General features: G+C 37.4%; 1 protein-coding gene across 2 annotated transcripts in view; it reads right to left on the reverse strand.

Annotated features, from left to right (window-relative positions):
• Positions 1-22051, reverse strand: part of LOC100260814 (valine--tRNA ligase, chloroplastic/mitochondrial 2) — a 102845-nt gene that overhangs the window by 4285 nt on the left and 76509 nt on the right. For both annotated transcript variants that reach the window (XM_019224272.2, XM_002270770.5), the window contains 10 exons: positions 21595-21815; positions 8248-8337; positions 7962-8073; positions 6425-6535; positions 6123-6260; positions 5323-5373; positions 5125-5237; positions 2210-2348; positions 828-932; positions 586-687 (listed from right to left, as the gene is read on the reverse strand). In XM_019224272.2, the coding sequence (XP_019079817.1) occupies positions 586-687; positions 828-932; positions 2210-2348; positions 5125-5237; positions 5323-5373; positions 6123-6260; positions 6425-6535; positions 7962-8073; positions 8248-8337; positions 21595-21815 (1182 nt within the window). The remainder of the gene's footprint in view (positions 1-585; positions 688-827; positions 933-2209; positions 2349-5124; positions 5238-5322; positions 5374-6122; positions 6261-6424; positions 6536-7961; positions 8074-8247; positions 8338-21594; positions 21816-22051) is intronic.

The raw sequence follows: 22051 nt of genomic DNA on the forward strand, positions 1-22051 counted from the left end.
AAAAGAAATCTGCCAATAACAAGGCCCAAAATCACATATAAGTGAATAAAGTCCGTATAGGGTTTTTTATTTTTTTTTGTATTTTTGTCCTTTTTCCTGAATATTTCAATGGCCAACAAACTTTCAATGCTTCCCTGTTTTTTGAAATCTTACATAGACCAAAACCAACAGAACCAAAACCAACCTTCAAAATGTAATTCTGAACCATGATAAAGTGCAAATCATGATGGATGTTTGAGCAACACACAATTTTCAGGAATTCAGTGAGCTCTAGCTAGTTCTCCTTCACTTAAAATAGTCAAGCCCAGTCAACAGAACGTTACAACTCAGACAGCACTATGAATGGAGTGCAATTGAATTTTGGCTCAACAGAAGCTAAGAACAGGATTTCTAAGAGGCAAATTCTCACTTAACAGTCAATAGTGCACCAAATACAAGGCATACGAAGAAAGCATGTTTACAATAATGTTTCTCCTTTTTCAACAACACTCATAAGCAACCTCCCAGCTAGAGTTGTAAATAGATATCAAATACAAGGCATTGATTTTCACAGAGATCATTGGGAAGGAAATCTATAGCACTTACAGAAATATACTGGATGACTTCATTGCCTGCAACTATAGATGCAGATATTCGCTTTGCTGGTTCAACAGAGTATTCTGCTCGAGCATTTCGGATTGCTCTAGTCTAAGTCCCATAAAATGGACCCAAATAAAAAAAAATGATGATTCTTTCAGGATGGCAACACAAGGTAATAAAAATTTAAGCTATGGTGGGTTGGGTGTGGAAGCATTGGGGCATTACTGAAGAGCATATTTATTACTCACCAAAGATTGTAAATTTTCAAACTTCTTTATTGAGCTCGCATGCATTGGCAATGAAGTCTGGGGCCAAGAAGAATTCATAAGAGCTTCTTTTCGATTGGGAAGTGCCTGGATATAAGTCAAAGGAAAAATAATATTAAAACATGAACAAATTAACTGTTATATCATACAGAAATCTCCCAGGAGCACCACAGGGCAACATTGAATACTATCTTTTGGAGTTTATTCATTAGCATGAATGATTGTAGGTCAACCATTATCCTTGGAAGTTGAGATACAATGCGACATAAAGATAAGGTTTTAGAGGAAACATGGAAAAGTCACCTCCTGCTTATGTTACAAATATTGGGTGATGCAGTATTTGACTACAGAAGTGCTTTTAGTGCTAATGGGTGTTTTACCAACAAGTGAAGCACAAAAAGTTAAAAAAAATAATCATTACAGTCACCCATTTGCATACTATCTTTTAGCACTAATAAGGTATCTTGCATGTAGTCTGAAAAACATGTAGAAATATACATGAAATGGTATCAGCAACAAGTGATCCATTATATCACCTATTCACAATTATTTAAGAAAAGGCCTATCAATGTAGACATCTGCTACCTGTAGTTTAAATTGAAGAAATACTAAAGAAACAACCATAGAAACAAGGCATTTAGCCAAATTTGGTATGCCATTGCATCCTACAAATTCTTTGCATCTCTCTCTTCACACTGATCATTGTACCGCATAAAGGAACACTTTCGAAATAACTTGATTCATGATACACCATATATGAGATATGTCTTATTAGCTATCACAATGAACTAGGCATGACTCAATAGATCTCAAATAACCTTGGATATGTTTGCTGAGGGCTGATACCAGACAAAGAATTAGCAAATACTCTCCATATTTTGAGTGCAAATCAAATGGTTTCAACTAGGCTAACTGGCTAAAGTTGAATCTAATTTGGTGATTGATTTCTGAAACTGCAATACAGAAATGCGGGTAAGGATGTTTTCCTATTATTTCTACTGGTAGAATTTTTTTACCAAGGAAACTTCACTAATGGCTAGGCTTAAGAGTTAAATAACAAACAATAATTTTTACAATTATAATGTATAATGTCATTCACCAGCCTTTGAAGTCAGCAAAATATTGGTACAACCTCTGTAAGACAGTGGTTGAGCATAAGCTACAGATACTGAACTTTGAGCTTTCAATCAAAAGCATGGTCATTATGACACTGCCATGTAAAGGACATATATCAATTTTCAAAAAAATCCTCCCAATAAGATATCTAAGCAGAAGATCACATAGAACGAGCGACTAAGAAATTATGGTGTATAGCTAGAGGAATTTAAATTAACATATTATCATTAAAATAACAAAACCGTTACCTGCCATAATGCCTCGGTTACAAATGGCATGAATGGATGTAGCATTTTAAGTATGTTTTCAAAAACATATAAAAGAACTGCCTGAGCAACTGAATGACCTCCAGAGTGATAAAGGCGGGCTTTACTGGCTTCAATATACCTAGAAAACAAATTAAAATCATTGACCATTGCTAGAAGAAATAAAGTCAGGAAACAATTATGCAAAACATTTGATTCAAACAAAGGGGGCTCAATAAAGAAAACACAACCAGTAGTGATCTCCAGAGTTTGAAGAGTACCTACATTCAACTAATTATTTTTCTTTGGAAAAAATATTCTGATAAAATTTCCTTCTTTACAATTTTCACAAGAGTTTTTTACTTTGATTGGGAGATTCTTATAACTCAAATTATACTGGAGACAACAAGAAAAACTGTTGTGAAAGGTGACTTCTGACACTTAGGTGTACATGAGGCCCTTCCAGCCTATGATTTATATTTGGCATACACATAACAAGGCTAGGTATATGACTCAAAAGAACACGAGTTTGAAACATCATTCAACCCATGATGATCATAAATCTACAAGAAAATTATCAGTTTGACAGCAAGAATTGAATCTATACTTTTAAATATAGCAGAATACACTTCCAATCAAAAAAATATAGCAGAATACACGTGGGCATGAGTTTGTTGACTAGGAGGAAAATTTTTTTTTTTTAAACCCTTAATAATCAATATTCTATCTCATTGAAGTGCTTTTTTGTTGTTTTGCCCCAAAATTCTCTATTTTGTATTTTGCTGAAGTGTTCATTACCATATATCAGAAAATGTTTTCTTATATCTGAAAAAATATGAACAAATCAAGCTATAGATAATCAATATGTTGACCATTTATTTTAAAGGAATAACAAATTTTCTCCACTCTGGCTGAACCCTAAAGCTATTGAAAATCATAGAGCACTGCCCTGATGGTTCAGAAATCAGACATTTTGTTCTTTATGGTAATTTTATCACATACCTCTTCCCACCATTAAAAAAAATGTTTTCAAAAAGATGTTATAACCCTTATTTTGTCTAGATTCAAAGGAAAGGAGTATTATATTAATTTTCTAATTTGAGAACAGTAAAATGGGACAAAAGAGCTTCATTTTGTTGCACAATAAACCAATGTCTAATTACTTTTACCTTTAAAGGCTTTTACTTGTAAAGTCATTTTCATCTATCTTTTCCAATGTTTTGCTAATGGTAGAGAAAGAGGTAAGAAATTGATAATTTTACTCCCATCAAATTAGTATGCAATTTAAACTTCATGAAACATAAGAGATTGGAAAGCATAAATTATGCCATTATTTATTTCAATTTGGAACAAATATTTTAGAAATTCCACATTTGGGAAACCTTCCACTTCAAGAATCCTTCTCTTCAATTGTCTTGCCCTTTTTGACTTAAAGTCAAGCTGTTAGGATTTTGGCCGACAATGTATATCATGGCCTAAGACACCCTCTCACGCACATGGAAAGATAAACAGGTAGGTAGACAAATCACAATCTTGTGATCACAGGTAATTAGATGGATAAATAGATCAAGGAATGGGGAGGACTCAAACTTGAGACCTTTGCTTAACAATATAACTCTGATACTATATGTTCAATTACCAATTTTTCTAAAAGCTTAGGTTACACATGGAGTTTTGTGATCATAGATAACTAGAGAGATAAATAAATTTGCGGGGGGTTGTTGAGGGGATGAGATTCAAACTCGAAAATTTTAGCAAATTAGAACTCTCATAACTGTGTTGAATAACCAACTTTCCTAAAAGCTTTAACTACTAGGACTTGTACGTGGAGAGACAAACCAATAGACAAATCACTAATTTATGATCATAGACAAAAAGATAGATAAATACATAGGAGGATTGGAACTTGAGACCTCGAATTATCCAAAGTTTTGGTCTACAATGCATATCATGCTTGGTGTGACCTCATATCCTCATGTAGAGAGACAAGCAAACAAACAAATCACAAAATTTATGATTACACATGAATAAGTAAGGGGATGACTCAAACTTGAAAACATTGGTAACCGGAGCTATGATACTATAAGTTACCGATTTTTCTAAAAGCTTGAACTAGTAGGATTTAAACCCACAAAATACATTATGCTCTAACATTGAACCTCATGTGCAGCTGTGAGGCCTCATAGCTGCACATGGGAAGACAAACAAGTAAACAAATCACAAATTTTGTAATCATAGATAAATAGAAAGAAAAATGGATTGGGGAATGACTCAAACTCAAGCCCTCTAGTTAACCAAAACTTTGATATTGTGTTAAAGCTACCAACTTTCCTAAAAGCTTAAGCAATTAAGATTTGGCTTTAGAATGTATAATAAAAAAAAACACCTTTTAATCTTGCATACTATTGCCTATGATTAAACAATTAATTTTCTTAAAAACTTAAGTTGTTAGGATTTGAGCCCATAGTAGTATATCATGTTCTCCAATACCCTCCTTCACATAATATGTACCATGTTCTCTAGCACCCTCCCTCACATGTAGTTCCATTTCCGCATGTGGAGAGACAATCAAGCTTGTAGACAAACAAACCATGGACAATCTCCTTTAGACTTACACATAAACTCAATGAATTGGGGAAATAAACATGTATAAGATTCAAACATAAGGCCTCCTGCCAAACGAGACTTTGATACCAAGTTGGACAACGAATTTTCCTCAAAGCTTAAGTTGCTAGGATTTGGGCTCCTAATGTATACCATCCTTTCCAATACTGATCATTCTAACTCTTCTATGACATGACTTGAAGTGCTTAACTAAGCTTTCTTGATCAGTAATTTTGCATTATATATATATATTGATTGATAAAGATAAAACAAAATTCCATTCACAAAACAACAAGAATATTAAACAAACATACCAATCAGCAAAATCACCCCAAAAGAAATCATATGTTTCTCTTCCTACATCTCCAAAGAAATATTTGTCATAGCTAGTGGTGACCATGTCAATGAGACAATGAAGTTTCGAGACCTGAAAATTAAAGAAAGTTATTTGGTAAACTACAAGGGTGTCATGAACCAAGAATGCAGAGAACACATTACAACAGCAGTCTTACCACCCAACACTCTGGTAAAGGTAACCTGAGTAGGGCCTCCTCTTTATCAAACTGAAAAAAACATAAATTATTTTAACTTACAAACAGAAAATTATCAACCTTTCTCAAACATATATGCCATAATTTCTGCTAAACCAAAATAAAGCAAACATCTCCTATATTGCATCAATATCAAAGTGCAGAACAGGGTTTTACAAAAAGGCTGGTGGTAACTGCAAGTTTTTCCTACATAGCATGGGCATGAACAAGGGTGATGCTCAGGAAAATACTTGGATTTTTTTTTTCTTTTTTTTTGATAATTCAGGAAAATACTTGGATATGCTGACATGGAAAACCTATAAGGGTAGGAAATTGGGATAGAAAGATCAACTGTGCTATAAAGATAAGTTGTCTCATGTAGATGAGGTGAGGAAACGATTATTTGAATGCATGGATAAGATTATTTATGGAGAGAATTTGTTCTTCAAAGGAGACCATTTTTTATGCTCTCTTATCTTCTATTGGATTGTAAACTTTGTAATGTTGAGAGATTAGAGAATTTCATATATTAGTTTTCATGCCTTTGGGAATTTTGTTTATCCTATACCTTATGCATACTCAAGATTTTGCATTTGGATCCTCAATTATACACTTACTTTTCAAATCCCCCTTATTTTATCCATAAGAGAATTATACACACACACACACACACACACACACACACACATATATAAATATTTCTAAAGTAGGGTTTTGTCCTTGAGTAACCGAAGTTACCAAACATGATTTAATTGACCTCAAAAATGAGCAAACACACAAACCTTACAAGCCAGTATAGTTTCCCAAGCAGAGATATCACTTTGACTAGGCAAATTTTGCAACACAAACTTCCCAGCATTCCATAGTTTGTTAGTGAAGGCCTTGTTAGAGGTCAATCTCTCAGTAGATAGATTAAGGTCCTGGAACAAGAGTGCAAAATTAGTTGTTAATGAACCATTGCTATCAGTTAGGAACCAGCCAAGTGCACAAGAAGCACTAAGGGAAACATATGCTGTCATTCTAGGATGCAAATACACAGCAAGCCTTGATGCAGCAGTTCTAATCATTTGAAGGCAAGACAAACCTGACCAGCAGTTCCTAAAGCAAGCGTGAATCGTAAAGCATCAGTGCCGAACTCCTTGATTGTATCAATTGGATCTATTACGTTTCCTAATGTCTTAGACATTTTTCTTCCCTGAGAATTTATTACATAGTTATTCAAACAGGGATTAGCAACAGCGGAATTGCAGAGTGTAAACTTCAAATGCATTGAAGAATAGAGCCAACAGCTGATCAAAACAAATATGGTTGTGATTATAAATAGAAAGATATTCACAGTTGGAAGTAAATGCCCACTGACACAAGAGATCTAGGTTGTATTGTTCTTCATCTATACAAGTTATAGATACCTATTGATGTTATACCATGCTAATTTAACCAATAAAATGAATATAAAATGCAGATAATTTTATTTTATTTTATTTTTTTCCGGTCTATCTCAGGACCAAATGTTACAATATCAGGAATGCAGATTGGATCTGAGTCATCTGACACATATTTGAGCAAATGGCAACTCAGATTTGTACATTCAGGCAATTCATCTCTAGCCCATAACTTTGCTACTCTTTGTACTTGCGTGCATGTGCATGTACATGCATACGCTCACACACACAAGCATGATTAAAAAAAACATATATCCTCCATAAAGCAATATATAACAGATAGAATCCTGATGTATAACCATGAAGTTCTCAGAAACTGAGGAAATACCCAATTCCGATCCTGGGTAGGATTCACCATTCGCTAGGCCATAGTTGTGAAAAGTGCGTTTCAGGTGCGCCTAGGCGCAAGGCGGTGTGATGTGAAACATCGGCACCTTGCCTTACTCTAGGCAACGCCTGTTGAAGGAGGTGCGGCTTAGGTGCATAAAGTGCTCGCCTTCGGCCAGGCACAAAGCCCCAAAAAGGTACGCTTCTTCTTCTCCCTTCTCCCTCCACAAACCACAAACGAGTTGCAGAGGCAGAGTAGAGAGCCCTAATCTGGGCCTTCTTTTTTTTTTTTTCTTTTTTTTAATTGGGTCAAAATGCAGCGTTTTGACCCAACAAAATTCAAAAATTAAAAAAAAAGGCTCAGCCCAGATTAGGGCTCCCTGTCTCATGCGTGCAAAAGAAGAAGAAGAGGAAGAAGCCACTGAGTAGAGAAAGAAGAGAAGAAGAAGAAGAAGCAGCAGCATACCTTTCCCGGCATACTATATAAAATTATATATGTAAACTAGGGTGCGCCTCACTTCACCAAAGTCCACACCTTAGGCTCCAAGAGGACTTTCCACCTTGAGCCTTTTAAAACTACGCGCTAGACATACCACCACATAAGCCAAATAGAAGACCAATTGCATGGTGTTCTGTCAGATGGAATGATGAGAGTGGATGGTTCTTTTTCCACAATCTGCAATTATCATGGACACCATCCCTTATTCCCCTACTGCACTGTCCTAGTTAAGGGCTTAGGAATAGGGGTAAAAGCAGGCCTTAAGGTAGAACTCTCTTTTAGAAACAAGTGTTGCTACTTTACTACACAGTATAAAAATTGAAGAGATAATTTTACTCCTGCATTGTACTCGCCTGTGAGTCCCGGATAAGTCCATGTAGATAAACATAAGAAAAAGGAACAGCCCCTGTGAACTCAATTCCCATCATGACCATCCTTGCCACCCAAAAGAACAATATATCATGCCTGTACAAAAAGGATTGGTGGCACTAGAAAAATTAGGGATGAAAATGCAAAACCAGATTCATCAATAATAAAATCTATTTTGCATTCCATGAGCGTTGGGGGTGGCTCCCTGTCTAAAAAGAGGATAGGTGGCTATACAATGTTATGGGCATATTTAGTGATAGAAGTATATACCCAGTTTCAAGCACTGTAGTTGGATAAAACTTCTTAAAATCCTGTGTAGACACATCTGGCCATCCAAGAGTGCTGAAAGGCCACAATGCACTGAAGAAAAACAAACAAGATACATCTAGTCAACATACATAGGATTCATATTATATGGATATACTATCATCTTTATGCATGCATGTAGAGTAGGTTTTTATGTCAAATGGAACAAGTCCAAGTCCTCACATGTTTTAACTCTCTTCATTTCAACAAAGCAAAAAATACATATAATACAATTAATATATTTCAACAGCTACAAAGTTTCAGTCATATCTACTAATTAACTATCATAAAAGAATTTTTAAAATGAATTAGACACCTTTGTTGCAGCATCTCCTTAAACCACAGAAAGAAGGATTTAATACAATAAGAAATTTAGAATTCTGAGCCATCTTGAATGCTATACTTTAGCTTCTTTTTTTTTTTTTAATTAAAACTATGCATGTATTGTATTTTAAACAAAAAGAAAAAATTGTGTAAAAGAATGAAGGATGAGAAATTCTTCGAAAATATATACATATATAAAGGAAGAAGAAAGAAAGAAAGAAAGAAAGAAAATGTACAGGAGTATATAAAACGCAGAAAAATAAGGTTTTGTTTGAAAAGTGTTTTCGAAAACAATTTTGAAAATAATTTTTATGACTTTTTTTGAAAATTGTTCTCTGATGTTTTATAGAACAAGTCTATTTAGGAATTTTTTAACTTGTTTTCTATATTTTTAAATATTTCTTATAAAACCAACTTTTATTTGTAGTGCTTTATTTTCAATCATTCTCCATATTTCTATAATTATTTTTCAAAACAACACTTGAAAAATAAGTGAAAACAACTCAAATATGTTATCAAAAAATCTTTTTTCCCTTGAAAACAAAAAACTGTTTTTGCAAAAAGCTTCCAAACATACCCCAATCTTTTGTTCTTTTGTTCTATTTTCAAGGAAAAAAATTTTCACGTTCCTTCCTATTAAGTTCCTCACAAGCCCAGGAAGTAAACTAGGCCATACTTTCTAATGAAACCAATCTATATAATAGCTCCAAAGCAAGGGTAGATGGGACAATGGAAGAACAGATAACCAGAATGCCCAATCCCCAAGCACAAGCACAACATACTAACTAAAAGCTTGGTAGAGTCTAGTTGGCTCAAGGAGATCATTGGTATTTTACCTTCTTACTGGCCTTCACGCCAAAAAAGACCCAAATCTTTTGAATTTTAGGGTTCTAGTTAGGTTCACCTTGGGGCAAAGGAGGAGGATTAACCATAGTTGTTAACTTGTAAAACATATCATGTATCCTTTTTTGTTTTTGGTGTTGTGTATCATATATCATTTATCATAGGTTTTTTATATATTGAAAATTAAAGAGAAAAAATATGCATGCATGTACATGTATATTGAAAATATTTTTTTTGATAGGAAACGACAAAAAGAGATATATTGATATATAAAAGAAGTACAATAGAAGGATGATAAATCCTCCCACCAAAGAAACTAAACTACAAGAATACAAACATAAGAAAGTACACAATAAAGCAAGCGAACACTCTAGATTGGACCACTCCTTAATGAGTACACACCATTAACCAGTCAAGTTGTAACACATTAAGGGGAGTCCCCTTAAAAACCCTGGAACAGAAGGCCCAAAGAGAAGCAAGGAAAACAATAGAATCCCAAAGATACTCTGAATTCCTTACTTTATCCTAAAAAACCCTCGCGTTTCTTTCCCGCCACACAACCCGAATAATAGCCATGCTTGTAGCTTGCCACAAGACTCTCCCCCTCTTAGAGGCTCCAAAACCATTAAATTTGATGGACATCATGTCAAAGATGCTCCTCGGGGGGACCCAATCCATCTTGGCTAACTGAAATAATCTGCACCACAACCCCGTCGTCAAGGAGCAATGTAGGAAAAGGTGATATACTGATTCCCCATGCTTCATGCACAAAAAACAAATATCAGGACTAAGGGCTTTGTAAGGTCTTCTCAGTTGTAGCATGTCATTAGTATTTACCTTCTTGTGTGCCACTAACCAGACAAAGGACCTCACTTTGAAAGGGACTTGAGATTTCCAAACAAACTTAGAAGGAAAAACCTAAGGAGAACCAGCAAAATGGGATAAGGATAGAAGGAAAGATTTGATTAAAAAAGGCCTTGAAGAAGATAAAGGTCAAAATCTAGCATCTGAAACCAAAGGTGATAGATGCAAACCATCAAGTGACCTCATGAAGCCTTCTAAGTCTTCTATCTCAGAATGTGAAAGGTTACAGCAGAAATTAAAGTTCCAAGAGAAAGGACGAGAAAAACCAAGAATTGAAGCAATATGAATATTTTTATCAAAGACTACTCTAAATACTTTTGGATATTGGGATCCAAAAGGTTGGTCCCCCCACCACAGGTCTTCCCAAAAACGAATTCTTTCCCCATTTCCTACCACAAACCAAGTAAACATGGAAAATTCCTAAAAGACTTGTGCAATAGCCTTCCAAGGACAACGATGTGACCATTTGACTAAAGTGTTAGCATCCCAACCATTAGAGTGTGAACCATAAATGCTTAAGATGACCTGATGCCATAGAGCTAAACCATCTCTAGGGTACCTCCACAACCATTTCCCTAACAGAGCGAGATTCCTTAGAGATATCTTCTTAAAACCCAATCCCCCTTTTGCCTTCGGTTTACACACTACATCCCAACTAACTAAATGATCTCTTTTCCCTTCCCCAATCCCTAACCATAAAAAATCCGTTTACAACCTCTCAATTTTTGCAACCACTGAAGCGGATATCTTAAATAAGGAAAGGAAGTAACAGGGCATGTGGGTGAGGCAAGATTGGATAAGAGTTATCCTTCCTCCGAAAGATATGTAAGTTTTTTGTCACCCATCTAATCTTTTTGAGATTCTCTCAACCACTGGATCCCAAAAGCCACACGCTTTGGGATTCCCTCCCAAAAGAAGACCCAGATATAGTATGAGCCAACTAGAAGCCTTGCAATCAAGCAACTTAGCCAATCTAAAAAGATGATTCTGATCCAGACTGATGCCATAAATATTACTCTTGTCAAGGTTGACCTTGAGGCCAGAAATATGCCCAAACACTAGCAAAAGACTCTTGAGAGTCTGCAGTTCTTCCTCCCTAGTGTTAGAAAAGAAAATGGTAGCATTTACAAATTGCAAATGGGACACCCTAGTCCTGTTTCTACCCACCCTGAAACCCTCCAACAAATTTCTTTCATTTGCTCTCAATAGCATCCTGCTCAGAACATCTGCGACTAAAGTAAACAAAAAAGAAGATAAAGGGTCACCTTGTCTTAAACCTCTAGATGCCTTAACCCACCCTTTAGCATTTCCATTCACCAAAACAACATAAGAAACCGAGGACAAACAACCACTCATCCACTTCCTCCATCTAGGACTGAATCCCTTCTTCTCCAACACATGATCCAGAAAATCCCAACATACATGATCATAAGCCTTTTCAAAGTCAATTTTGAAGACGACGCCTTCCCCCCCAGATCGTCTTCTCTCATCCACTATCTCATTGGCTATGAGAACCACATCCAAAATTTGTCTTCCTTGAACAAAAGCGCTTTGAGTAAAGTGGATGGTTTCATGTAAAACCCCTCTTAGACGCCCTGACAGCACTTTGGCTATTATCTCGTAGAGACTAGTGATCAAGCTAATGGGTCTAAAATATGAGATTTTCTTTGTCAAACTCTTTTTGGGTAACAAAACTATGAAGGAGACATTAGTGCTTTGATTGATAATTCCGCTCCTGTCAAACTTTACAAACACTCTCACTAAATCCTCATTGATCACATCCCAACAATCCTGAAATACTGCAATGGTAAACCCGTCAGGCCCCGACGCCTTATCCCTATCCAACTAAAAAATGGCCTTAGAAATCTCTTCTTCAGTGAAAGGGGAATCCAATCTACCCGTGCTCTCTTCCGAAATAGGGGACCAATTTAATCCATCAACGCTCCAAGACTCTCCTGTAGGACTCGCGTAGAGTTTTTCAAAGTAAAGTAAAATCTCCTCTATTATACTCTTGGCATTATTCAACACTAAGCCCCTTTCATTCTCCAGCACCTTGATAAATTTCCTATTTCGCCTGCCATTAGCCACTTTATGAAAAAACTTTGAGTTACAATCCCCTTCCTTAATCCATTTCACCCTAACTTTTTGTCTCCAATGAATTTCTTCCCTCAAAATTAATTCATTTAGCTCCCCTTTTCTTAAGGCTCTTTGAACTAAAAGATCAAAAGTGAGACCCCCTACTTGCTCAATGGCATCTAAGTTGGCTAAATCTTTGAGAATGCTTTTTTTCCTTTCATTTAGCTCTCCAAAAGAAACCTTATTCCACTCTTTCAAATTGGCTTTAACAAACTGTAATCTCCTCATGAACTTGTGACCTTCCCACCCATTTCCTTGAAAACCTGTCCACCAATTTCTAAAGTTCTCCTTGAAACTAGGATGTTGTAACCACATATTCTCAAACCTAAAAGGTGTTGGGCCCCACTTGAACAGGTTGGTATCCAAAACAATTGGCCAATGATCCGAGGTTCTTCCAGGAAGGGCTTCTTGAAGGCCTTGGGGAAAGAGTTGCCCCCATTCATTTGAGTAAAGAAAACGGTCCAATCTCTTACACACGGGAGACTCTTGTAAATTTGACCAAGTGAATGATGTGTTCTGTAAAGGTGGATCAAGCAATTCACATTCTCTCATAAAACTATCAAAGTTCTTCATGCATGAAGTTAGACTAGAACCCCCCAATTTTTTTGAACTTCTCCTTATGACATTAAAATCACCGCCCACACACCATAATGGAAAAGATAAGCCAAAAATGTCTAAAAGTTCCACCCAAAAATCCTTCCTAAGTGAGGGGTTGTTTGGGCCATAAACTGCATAAATCCAAAGAGGTCCGCATCCATCCATAGCAAACTTGACTAAGACCGAGAAGGATCCTATTACCACCTCCTCACTACTTAGTTTCTTAGAGTCCCAAATGATCAAAATCCCACCTGAAGCCCCGCATGCCGGAAGAGCAACCCATTCCTTATTTTTGACCGTCCAGACACTACCCACAAACTTTCTGTCCCACTTCTCCTTTTTTATTTCCTGAATCATCACAACATCCGGATTCTATAACCTTAGAAAACCTTTAACCACCCTAAGCTTATTCCTAGACCCCAGACCCCTAGTGTTCCAACTGATAATTTTCATGGAGAAACTCACGGACCCTAACCAACCAAACCAGTTCCAACAGGTCTCAATTACCAGTAAAACATCTATTCTTCCTCCTGGAATAAACCTTAATATCCAGAGAGCATAAAACCTCTCGCACTTTAGCCATTTTCCTGGGGGACAAGCCATCTATATGGAACTCGCTCGATGAGGAGACTACAGTATCACCCTGGCTACCCGTAACCAGGTTGGAAACCTCCTTAGGCAAGCTGGGTTTAGACTTACTGGGGTTAAAACACTCTGACAACTGGTTTGATAAAGCAAACTGGTTCACCTCCTCATCACGGACAGGAATGCCAACATTATTTTGAAAAAAAGTGCCAACAACGTCTTCATTAAACAAAATTTCAGAAATAACTCAATTTTCCATAGGAGACTGAGAAAGAGAGACTGAGGTAAGGAGATCTGGACTAGAGGGACTTGGCGAAGGAAGTGCCAGACCACAAGAAGGGATAGAAGAAGACTCGGGTGGCTGAGAAGGAGAAGACAAGCATACCTCCGAATTTTCCACTCCCGGAATTTCACAAATCCCCTCAAAGATGAACCCTTTACCTCTGATTTCTGGACCAGAAGGTGAATCCGTGACTGGAAGACCACGAAGATTTGACCCCACTTGGCCCAAAGAACCTTCTTTGTCTTCTTCGGAATGGGGATTGCGCAAAGCTGCTACGCCACTTGATGACGAGGTCCCTTCCCTCGAACACCGCTTTCGAATCCTTGACAAATGATAGCGAAAGAGAGGACTCGCTCTGACTCCTCGCTCCATCTGAGATACCGTCCCGAAATCCTCTTCCAAAAGAGGAGCTTCGCTAACTGACGATGATTTCACGGGGAAAATAGGCTTGCTGCGAATCCGAAGACCTTGTCGGCGATCGGAACTTGAAGGGAAGAGGGTGGTCCACATCTTCTTTGAAACTACAAACTCTTCCTCATGTATATTGAAAAAATAAACTATAGAACAATATATAATTAGTTTTATGAAAGTTAATAGGATTTAAAGATGTTGGCTCGATCCCTTTCTGAGGTCGCGGAGATGGGGGAAGCAGAGGAGACGTTGAGAGGTGAGGATGCGGGGGTCGTCTGCTTTCCTGGAGGGGACCGGAGGGCTTCGAAGGCTTTTCCGACGAGTGCGAGAGCGCCGTTAATTGACGAAGTGCTGAGAGCTGAGGCATCCAGGTACGAGCCCTATTCCGCGGTCTTTGGGGGGGGGAACGGGACTTCTTCTCTTCTACTCCTTCTTCTGGGTGTGACCGAGCCTTAGTGGTGGGGGATGTTTCCGGTTTGGATGTCACCGCTGAAGGCGCTAGTAACCAAGTTCCATTACGCGCAGTGTCGTCTGATGGAAATCCGTGGGTGATGGACTCAGAGGGGGAAAAGTCTATTGTGGATAAGCCGGAGGCTGATGAGGAAATGCAAGATAGGGAGGATCCTAGTAGTATGTGGGATGAAAGTAACCTGTTGAAGTTCAGTAAGGCACTGGGGTTCGCGACAGAAGGCGTGGAAGGGGAAATCCTAAAATTATTGCTAAGACTGAAGACCAGAAGGGATCAAGGCAAGAAAAAGGGATTGCTAGGATTGACTAGGTTTGATCGGGAAGTTAAAAAGTTAGAATGGTCGGTTAATTACGATGGAAAGACCAGAAAGAAAGGTTCGGACAAAAGAGGAGGGGACAGATCCTTGTGTTTTAAATGAAGATTAAGATTCTATCTTGGAATGTTAGAGGGTTAAATGATAGAAATAAGAGGAAGCTAATTAAAGCCTTAATTAGTTCCCATAAAGTGGATTTAGTTTGCCTGCAGGAGACTAAAATGTCTGAGATGTCTTTACGGGTAGTGCGAAGCCTAGGTGTGGGGAGATTTCTGGAGTGGGGAGCCCTGAATGCCAGGGGGGCTGCGAGAGGGGTGGTAGTTTATTGGGATAGTAGAGTGTTGGAGTTAATGGGGATGGAGGTGGGCCTTTTTTCCATCTCTTGTCGTTTCAAGAACTGTGAAGATGGGTTCAGATGGATTTTCTCAAGAGTGTACGGTCCTACAATGAAAAGAAATAGAGAGCTTTTATGGGAAGAGTTAGGGGACATCCAAGGGCTTTGGAATGACCCCTGGTGTATTGGTGGAGATTTCAATATGATCAGATTTCCGAATGAGCGGAGAAGAGGAGGGAGACTGTCTCCTTCAATGCGAAGATTCTCGGAGGTGATTGATGACTTGGATTTGAGGGATCTGCCCCTTCAGGGGGGTCCTTTTACATGGAGTGGAGGGTTGAACAATCAAGCCATGTCAAGACTTGATCGATTCCTGGTGTCGGAGGACTGGGAGGGACATTTTAATGGAGTTGTACAGAGTACTCTTCCTAGGCCAGTGTCAGATCACTTTCCCATTCTTTTGGATGGGGGAGGGGTGAGGAGGGGGCCTGTCCCTTTCCGTTTTGAAAACATGTGGCTTAAGGAGGAGGGTTTTAAGGATTTGTTGAAGGGGTGGTGGCAAGGTCTAAGATTCAGCGGGTCTTTTAGCTTCATCCTTGCAGAGAAATTGAAGGCTTTAAAGGCAATCTTAAAGTCATGGAATAAGCTAGTCTTTGGGAAGGTGGGAGTGAATAAGAGATTGGCTTTGGACAAAGTGGATTTCTGGGATTCTCAAGAGAAGATGCGTACATTATCTTTGGAGGAGCTGGAAGCCAGGAAGGAAGCTAAGGGGGACTTTGAGAAATGGGCTCTTATGGAGGAGATTTCTTGGAGACAAAAATCAAGAGAGGTGTGGCTGAGGGAGGGTGACAGAAATACCGGCTTCTTTCATAAGATGGCCAATTCCCATAGAAGGAGAAGTTGTTTGTCTAAGATTAAGATTAATGGTAACTGGTTAACAGAAGAGCAGGATATCAAGGGGGGTGTGGTTGGAGCTTTCGAGAACCTGCTAACAGATCCTGGGGATTGGCATCCATCAATGGAAGGTTTGGATTTTAATAGGATTGATGGTGAGGATGGAGCTCGTCTGGAAGGGGTTTTTACAGAGGCAGAGGTCTTCTCCGCCCTCTCAGATCTGAACGGTGACAAGGCTCCCGGTCCAGACGGATTTTCTCTCAGCTTTTGGCAGTTCAGCTGGGATTTTGTGAAAGATGAGGTTATGGGCTTTATGAAGGAGTTCCACGAGCATGGCAGATTTGTGAGGAGCCTGAATTCAACTTTCCTGGTCCTAATCCCTAAAAAACCGGATGCGGAGGACCTTAAAGATTTCAGACCGATTAGCTTGATAGGTGGATTGTATAAACTGTTGGCAAAAGTGCTAGCAAATAGGATCAAGAAGGTGGTGGGAAAGGTGGTGTCTTCAGCTCAAAACGCCTTTGTTGAAGGAAGACAAATTTTGGATGCTGCCCTAATTGCCAATGAGGCAATAGACTCGATGCTGAAGAGAAATGAGAGTGGGGTGTTGTGTAAGCTAGATATAGAGAAGGCGTACGATCACTTGAATTGGGATTTTCTACTATTGGTATTGCAAAGAATGGGGTTTGGGGAGAAGTGGACTGGCTGGATCTCCTGGTGTATCTCCACAACGACGTTTTCAGTTTTGATCAATGGCTCTCCAGCCGGTTTTTTCAATAGTTCAAGGGGTTTGCGTCAGGGAGATCCTCTCTCTCCCTACCTATTTGTTATCGGGATGGAGGCTTTTAGTAGGCTCATCTTTAGAGCAGTGAGGGGGGGTTTTCTTTCGGGCTGCAGGATAAAAGGAAGAAGTGGTGACGGGGCTGTGGTAACTCATTTGCTGTTTGCCGATGATACTTTAGTTTTTTGTGAAGCTTCCCAAGATCAGATGGCTCATTTAAGCTGGTTGTTGATGTGGTTTGAAGCCATATCAGGTTTGAGGATTAATTTGGATAAGAGCGAGATTTTGCCGGTTGGGAGAGTAGAGAATTTGGAGGCTTTGGCTCTTGAGGTTGGTTGTAAAGTGGGAAGGCTGCCAAATTCTTACTTGGGATCCCTTTGGGGGCGAATCACAAGTCCGTGGCTGTTTGGGATGGGGTGGAAGAGAGATTTCGGAGAAGGCTTGCCTTGTGGAAAAGGAATTATATCTCCAAAGGCGGTAGAATTACCCTAATTCGTAGTACTTTGTCAAGTATGCCCATATACTTGATGTCTTTACTTCGAATGCCAAGAGTGGTTAGTTTAAGATTGGAAAAAATTCAAAGGGACTTTTTGTGGGGGGGTGGAGCTTTGGAGAGGAAGCCTCATCTAGTAAATTGGGATTCCGTGTGCTCGGACATAAGGAAGGGTGGTTTGGGAGTTAGACGTTTGACTACTCTTAATAGAGCCCTTTTATGCAAGTGGAATTGGCGGTTTGCGAATGAAAGGGAGGCTCTTTGGAGGCAAGTCATTGGTAGGAAGTTCGGGGAGGAACAAGGGGGCTGGTATACTAGAGAAGTTAGGGAGGGGTTTGGAGTAGGCTTGTGGAAGGAAATAAGGAAGGAAGGAGCTCTCTTGCAAAACAAAGTTGTCTTTTCTGTGGGGAATGGTAGAAGGGTGAAATTTTGGAATGATAATTGGTGTGGGAATTTCTCTCTCAGTAATTTGTTTCCCTCTTTGTATGCCTTTGCTTCAATTAAAGAGGCTTGGCTAGAGGAGTTATGGGATCATTCGGGAGATGAAGGGGTTTGGAATCCTAGCTTCTCTAGGTCCTTTAATGACTGGGAGGTGGAGGAGGTGGAGAGATTACTTCTGACAATCCGGGGTAGGAGGCTTAATCCTCTTTTGGAAGATAGAATGCTGTGGAAAGAGACTAAAGATGGAATTTTCTCAGTTAAGTCCCTTTATAGTTCGCTAGCTTCAAGAAGAGATGTACAATTCCCTTATAGTAATATTTGGAGTACTTGTGTGCCTACCAAAGTGAGCTTCTTTGCTTGGGAAGCTTATTGGGGTAAGGTGCTAACCTTGGATCAACTTAAAAAGAGGGGCCGGTCTCTAGCTAATAGATGCTTCCTTTGCGGTATGGAAGAAGAGTCAATTGATCATATTCTTATTCAGTGCTCTAAGGCAAGAGGGTTATGGGAGTTACTGTTTGCTCTATTTGGTGTTACTTGGGTCCTCCCTTCTTCGGTTAGAGATACTCTTAGTGGTTGGAGTGGCTTTAAGTTGGGCAAGAAGCGTAGGAAGGTGTGGAACGCAGCCCCGTTGTGCATTTTTTGGGCGGTTTGGAAGGAAAGAAACAGGATAGCTTTTGATAATGAAGAGTTATCAATTCATAGGTTAAAGAATTCTTTTGTTTGTAATCTTTGGCTGTGGACTAAATCGGTTGTAAATGATGGTCCTATTCCTTTGATCAGTTTTTTTGATTGGCTAGGCACTAGTTGAGGGCTGGTATTGTATCTCTTTTTCTTTTTGTGCCTATTGGCGCCTCTTGTATACATCCTGTATGCTTGGGTCAGCCTCAAGGCGCCCTTTTCTAATATATTTTTGTTGTGTGTTTGCCTATCAAAAAAAAAAAAGATGTTCAAACTATATCACCATATGAAAACATTGAATACTAGAATTTAAAAAAATTTAATTTAACAAAATATGAATTTAATGTAGTTCACACTCGTCACAAAATTCACAAAAATAAACTTTTTAAGTTTTTAGATAAAGTTTTAGTTCCAAATTTTACTAAGTATATGTAAGCATATGTGTTGACATATATGTCTTTATATGTAATCTTTAAACCTCCAACTTTTATATTTTCAAAACTAATATATTAAAAAAAAAAAAAGGCTTTTATTCATCAATTACCATCATTTTTAATATTAAAATTCAAATCATTCAAATAAAAATTCTATAATATTCATTCAAAGAATAAATTTATTTAACTTCCAACATGACCTTTGAAAAAAAGAATGTAGCTTTTCATATAAGCCTATTTTACCTTTCTATCCCTTTTATGATCAATTTCTAATCTTACCATACATTTTAAACAATTAATATAATAATTCTTTTAACAGGAAATTTTTTAATTTGATTTTTCTTAAAAATTATGAAAAATAATTAAAGGTCTATGCATTGTTGTATCATTAGATCTCATATTGTATTGTGTGTCATAAGCTCTGCTTAAGATATGATACAGGTAATTAAGTAATTTTGCAGTATTTTAGGTTCTCAAAAGTTAACATAAGTTGTTGAAATTTGAGTTTCATTTACTATTTAACAAGCTTTTTATTGAAATTTTCTCCTTAAAAGAAATTTGTATATTTCTAAATTTTGATTTGGTAAATGTCTTTTTTTTTTTTTAAATAAAGTTTCTATATTCGAGTCCTTTTTAGAATCTAAAAGTCTTCTTTATTAGAAGTTTCTAAAAGTTTTTATAATGTTAAGTTTTTAGTTCAAAAATAAAGTTTCTATTTCCTATTTAGTTCCAATTTGGGAAGATTTAGGAGTGATAAGAAATAAATAAGAGTCCTAATGAGTTACTATATCAATTAGGTTTTTTACTTGGTCTTATTGAGTTTTTAAGGTTTTCTAAAGCCTATAATAAGGCTATTTATTGTGAAATGAAATTGATGATGAATAATACTAAGTTGTTTTGCATGTTTTTGCAAGTTTCAATGGTGAGGGCTCCATTACTTTTCTTCTAAATAAGACTCTTAGAAGGCTTTAATGAACTCCCAGGTTTCCTGTCTTTTCTTTATTTTTGTTCTGGTTCCATACTTTATTTTTTTTCCCCCCTACTGCCATAATTCTGGTTCATTGTTTCTCTCCTTAATCCTAAAAGATTGAAGCCCTAGCACAACTTATTTGATTGTAGAAAACTATCCTAGGGTTATTCTACTTCGTACTTGCATAAGAATTTTAAACATTAGCAGATAGTAGGTTGCAGATATGCACCAAATAGAAAAAGCTTGAGAATAAGCTTAACGTTGTGAATACACTTAAAAACATGGTGCCATCTGCAGATTGAAGGTGAGCTACTCTCACAGTATCTCTACCAACTTGAAAACCACCCTCAACTATTTTCCTCAGCCCTGGTTATCAATCTTTGCAAGAGTGAACAAGAAGAATTAAAGAGAGGCACTTTGACAAGGCCTTCTAGAGGTGCCAAACCATCATTTTATTTTCTTATTAACTTCAACAAAATTTTAAAAAGACGTACTTCGTTAAATGCACCTCCACTGGGCCATTTTAATTTTTAATATTTAAGGAACTGGACTTTTAATGTAGGCAAAATTTCTAGTACCTAGATGAAATTTCAACAGAAATTATGACTTCAATAATTATTTCAATTCCATTACAACAAAAATTAGAATTTGAAGAAAAGCACAGAATCATAGTATATCAGAAATCAGTATAAGGGACATATATAGAATGGAAAAAAATGGAAAAAATGGAAAAAATCTGAAAAATGTTAGTGTAATAGCAGTTGAAAGAAATACACTACTTGTTGCCTCTTTTCACAGTTTTCTTTTTTTTTTTTTTTTTTTCCAAATATTGGTTAAATGTCTAATATTATAATTTTTGGAGAAACTGTCAATACAACTATTACTATAGCTTCCCAGTTCCCACTAAAATTCAAAACTTCAAAGATAAATATGGAATTTGAATGAAGTTTCACATTGCAATACATAGATGTACTTAGAAGATACATTCTCAAGAAAGACTCCTATAACAATAATGTGCTTGAAAAAACGTGGAAGATATTGTCTTGAAACCATATTAGTAGACAAGTAATGTCAAGGTTTCTTAAAAGAGGAAAGAAGACAAAAAAGGGAAAGATGGCACTAAGTGGTAAATAATTGCATCTACACTCAAACCACTTTTATTTTAAATGAATACTTCCTGTCAGATGTGCAAGAGAGAAAAGCTTGAAGGAATTTTTATTTTTTTTTAAAAAAAAAAAGAAAAAAACAGTTGACTATGTCTAGCTCTAAGACACAGTTTTCTTAAATTGAAAAATAAGTAAACATTTGTAGCTATATGCTAAAGCCATGAGAAAATAAATAGATCATCCACCACCTGATCATAATTACGACAAGGATGCTAATAAGATAAACTTTAGGATTTTTGCACGCAAGTAAACCATAACAAGAACGAACAAATGCTAAATTTCATGGATAACAAACCTTGAAAACCAAGTATCAAGAACATCTGGTTCCTGATAAATTTCCACATCTTTTCCATACTTCTCTTGAGCCTTCTCAAGAGCTTCGTTCGCATTCCTAGCAACTATATATTCTTCTTCACAGTCTTTTCCAACAATATACCAAACTGGTATGCGATGTCCCCACCATAGTTGTCTGCTTATACACCAATCCTTAATATTTGATAGCCAGTGATTATAAATCTGTAATTGAAGCAAACCCATGCAATGTTCAGTATGAGTGGGATACTATTCTGAAGAAGCAACTAAGGGTAGACTAATTTATTGATAACCAATCATATGAAGGTAGTTGAGTTGATGGTTTTAAAGGTATCTTTACATGAGTTCAAAAAGCATCTGCATGGTGTAGATTAAAATGACCAAAAAAGGAGGTCAAAGAGCAGGGGCAGAGCCAAAAATTTAACCCAGAGACGACACCC

Source organism: Vitis vinifera, chromosome 13 (genome assembly GCF_030704535.1).
Source record: "Vitis vinifera cultivar Pinot Noir 40024 chromosome 13, ASM3070453v1".
NCBI classification, from domain to species: Eukaryota; Viridiplantae; Streptophyta; class Magnoliopsida; order Vitales; family Vitaceae; genus Vitis; species Vitis vinifera.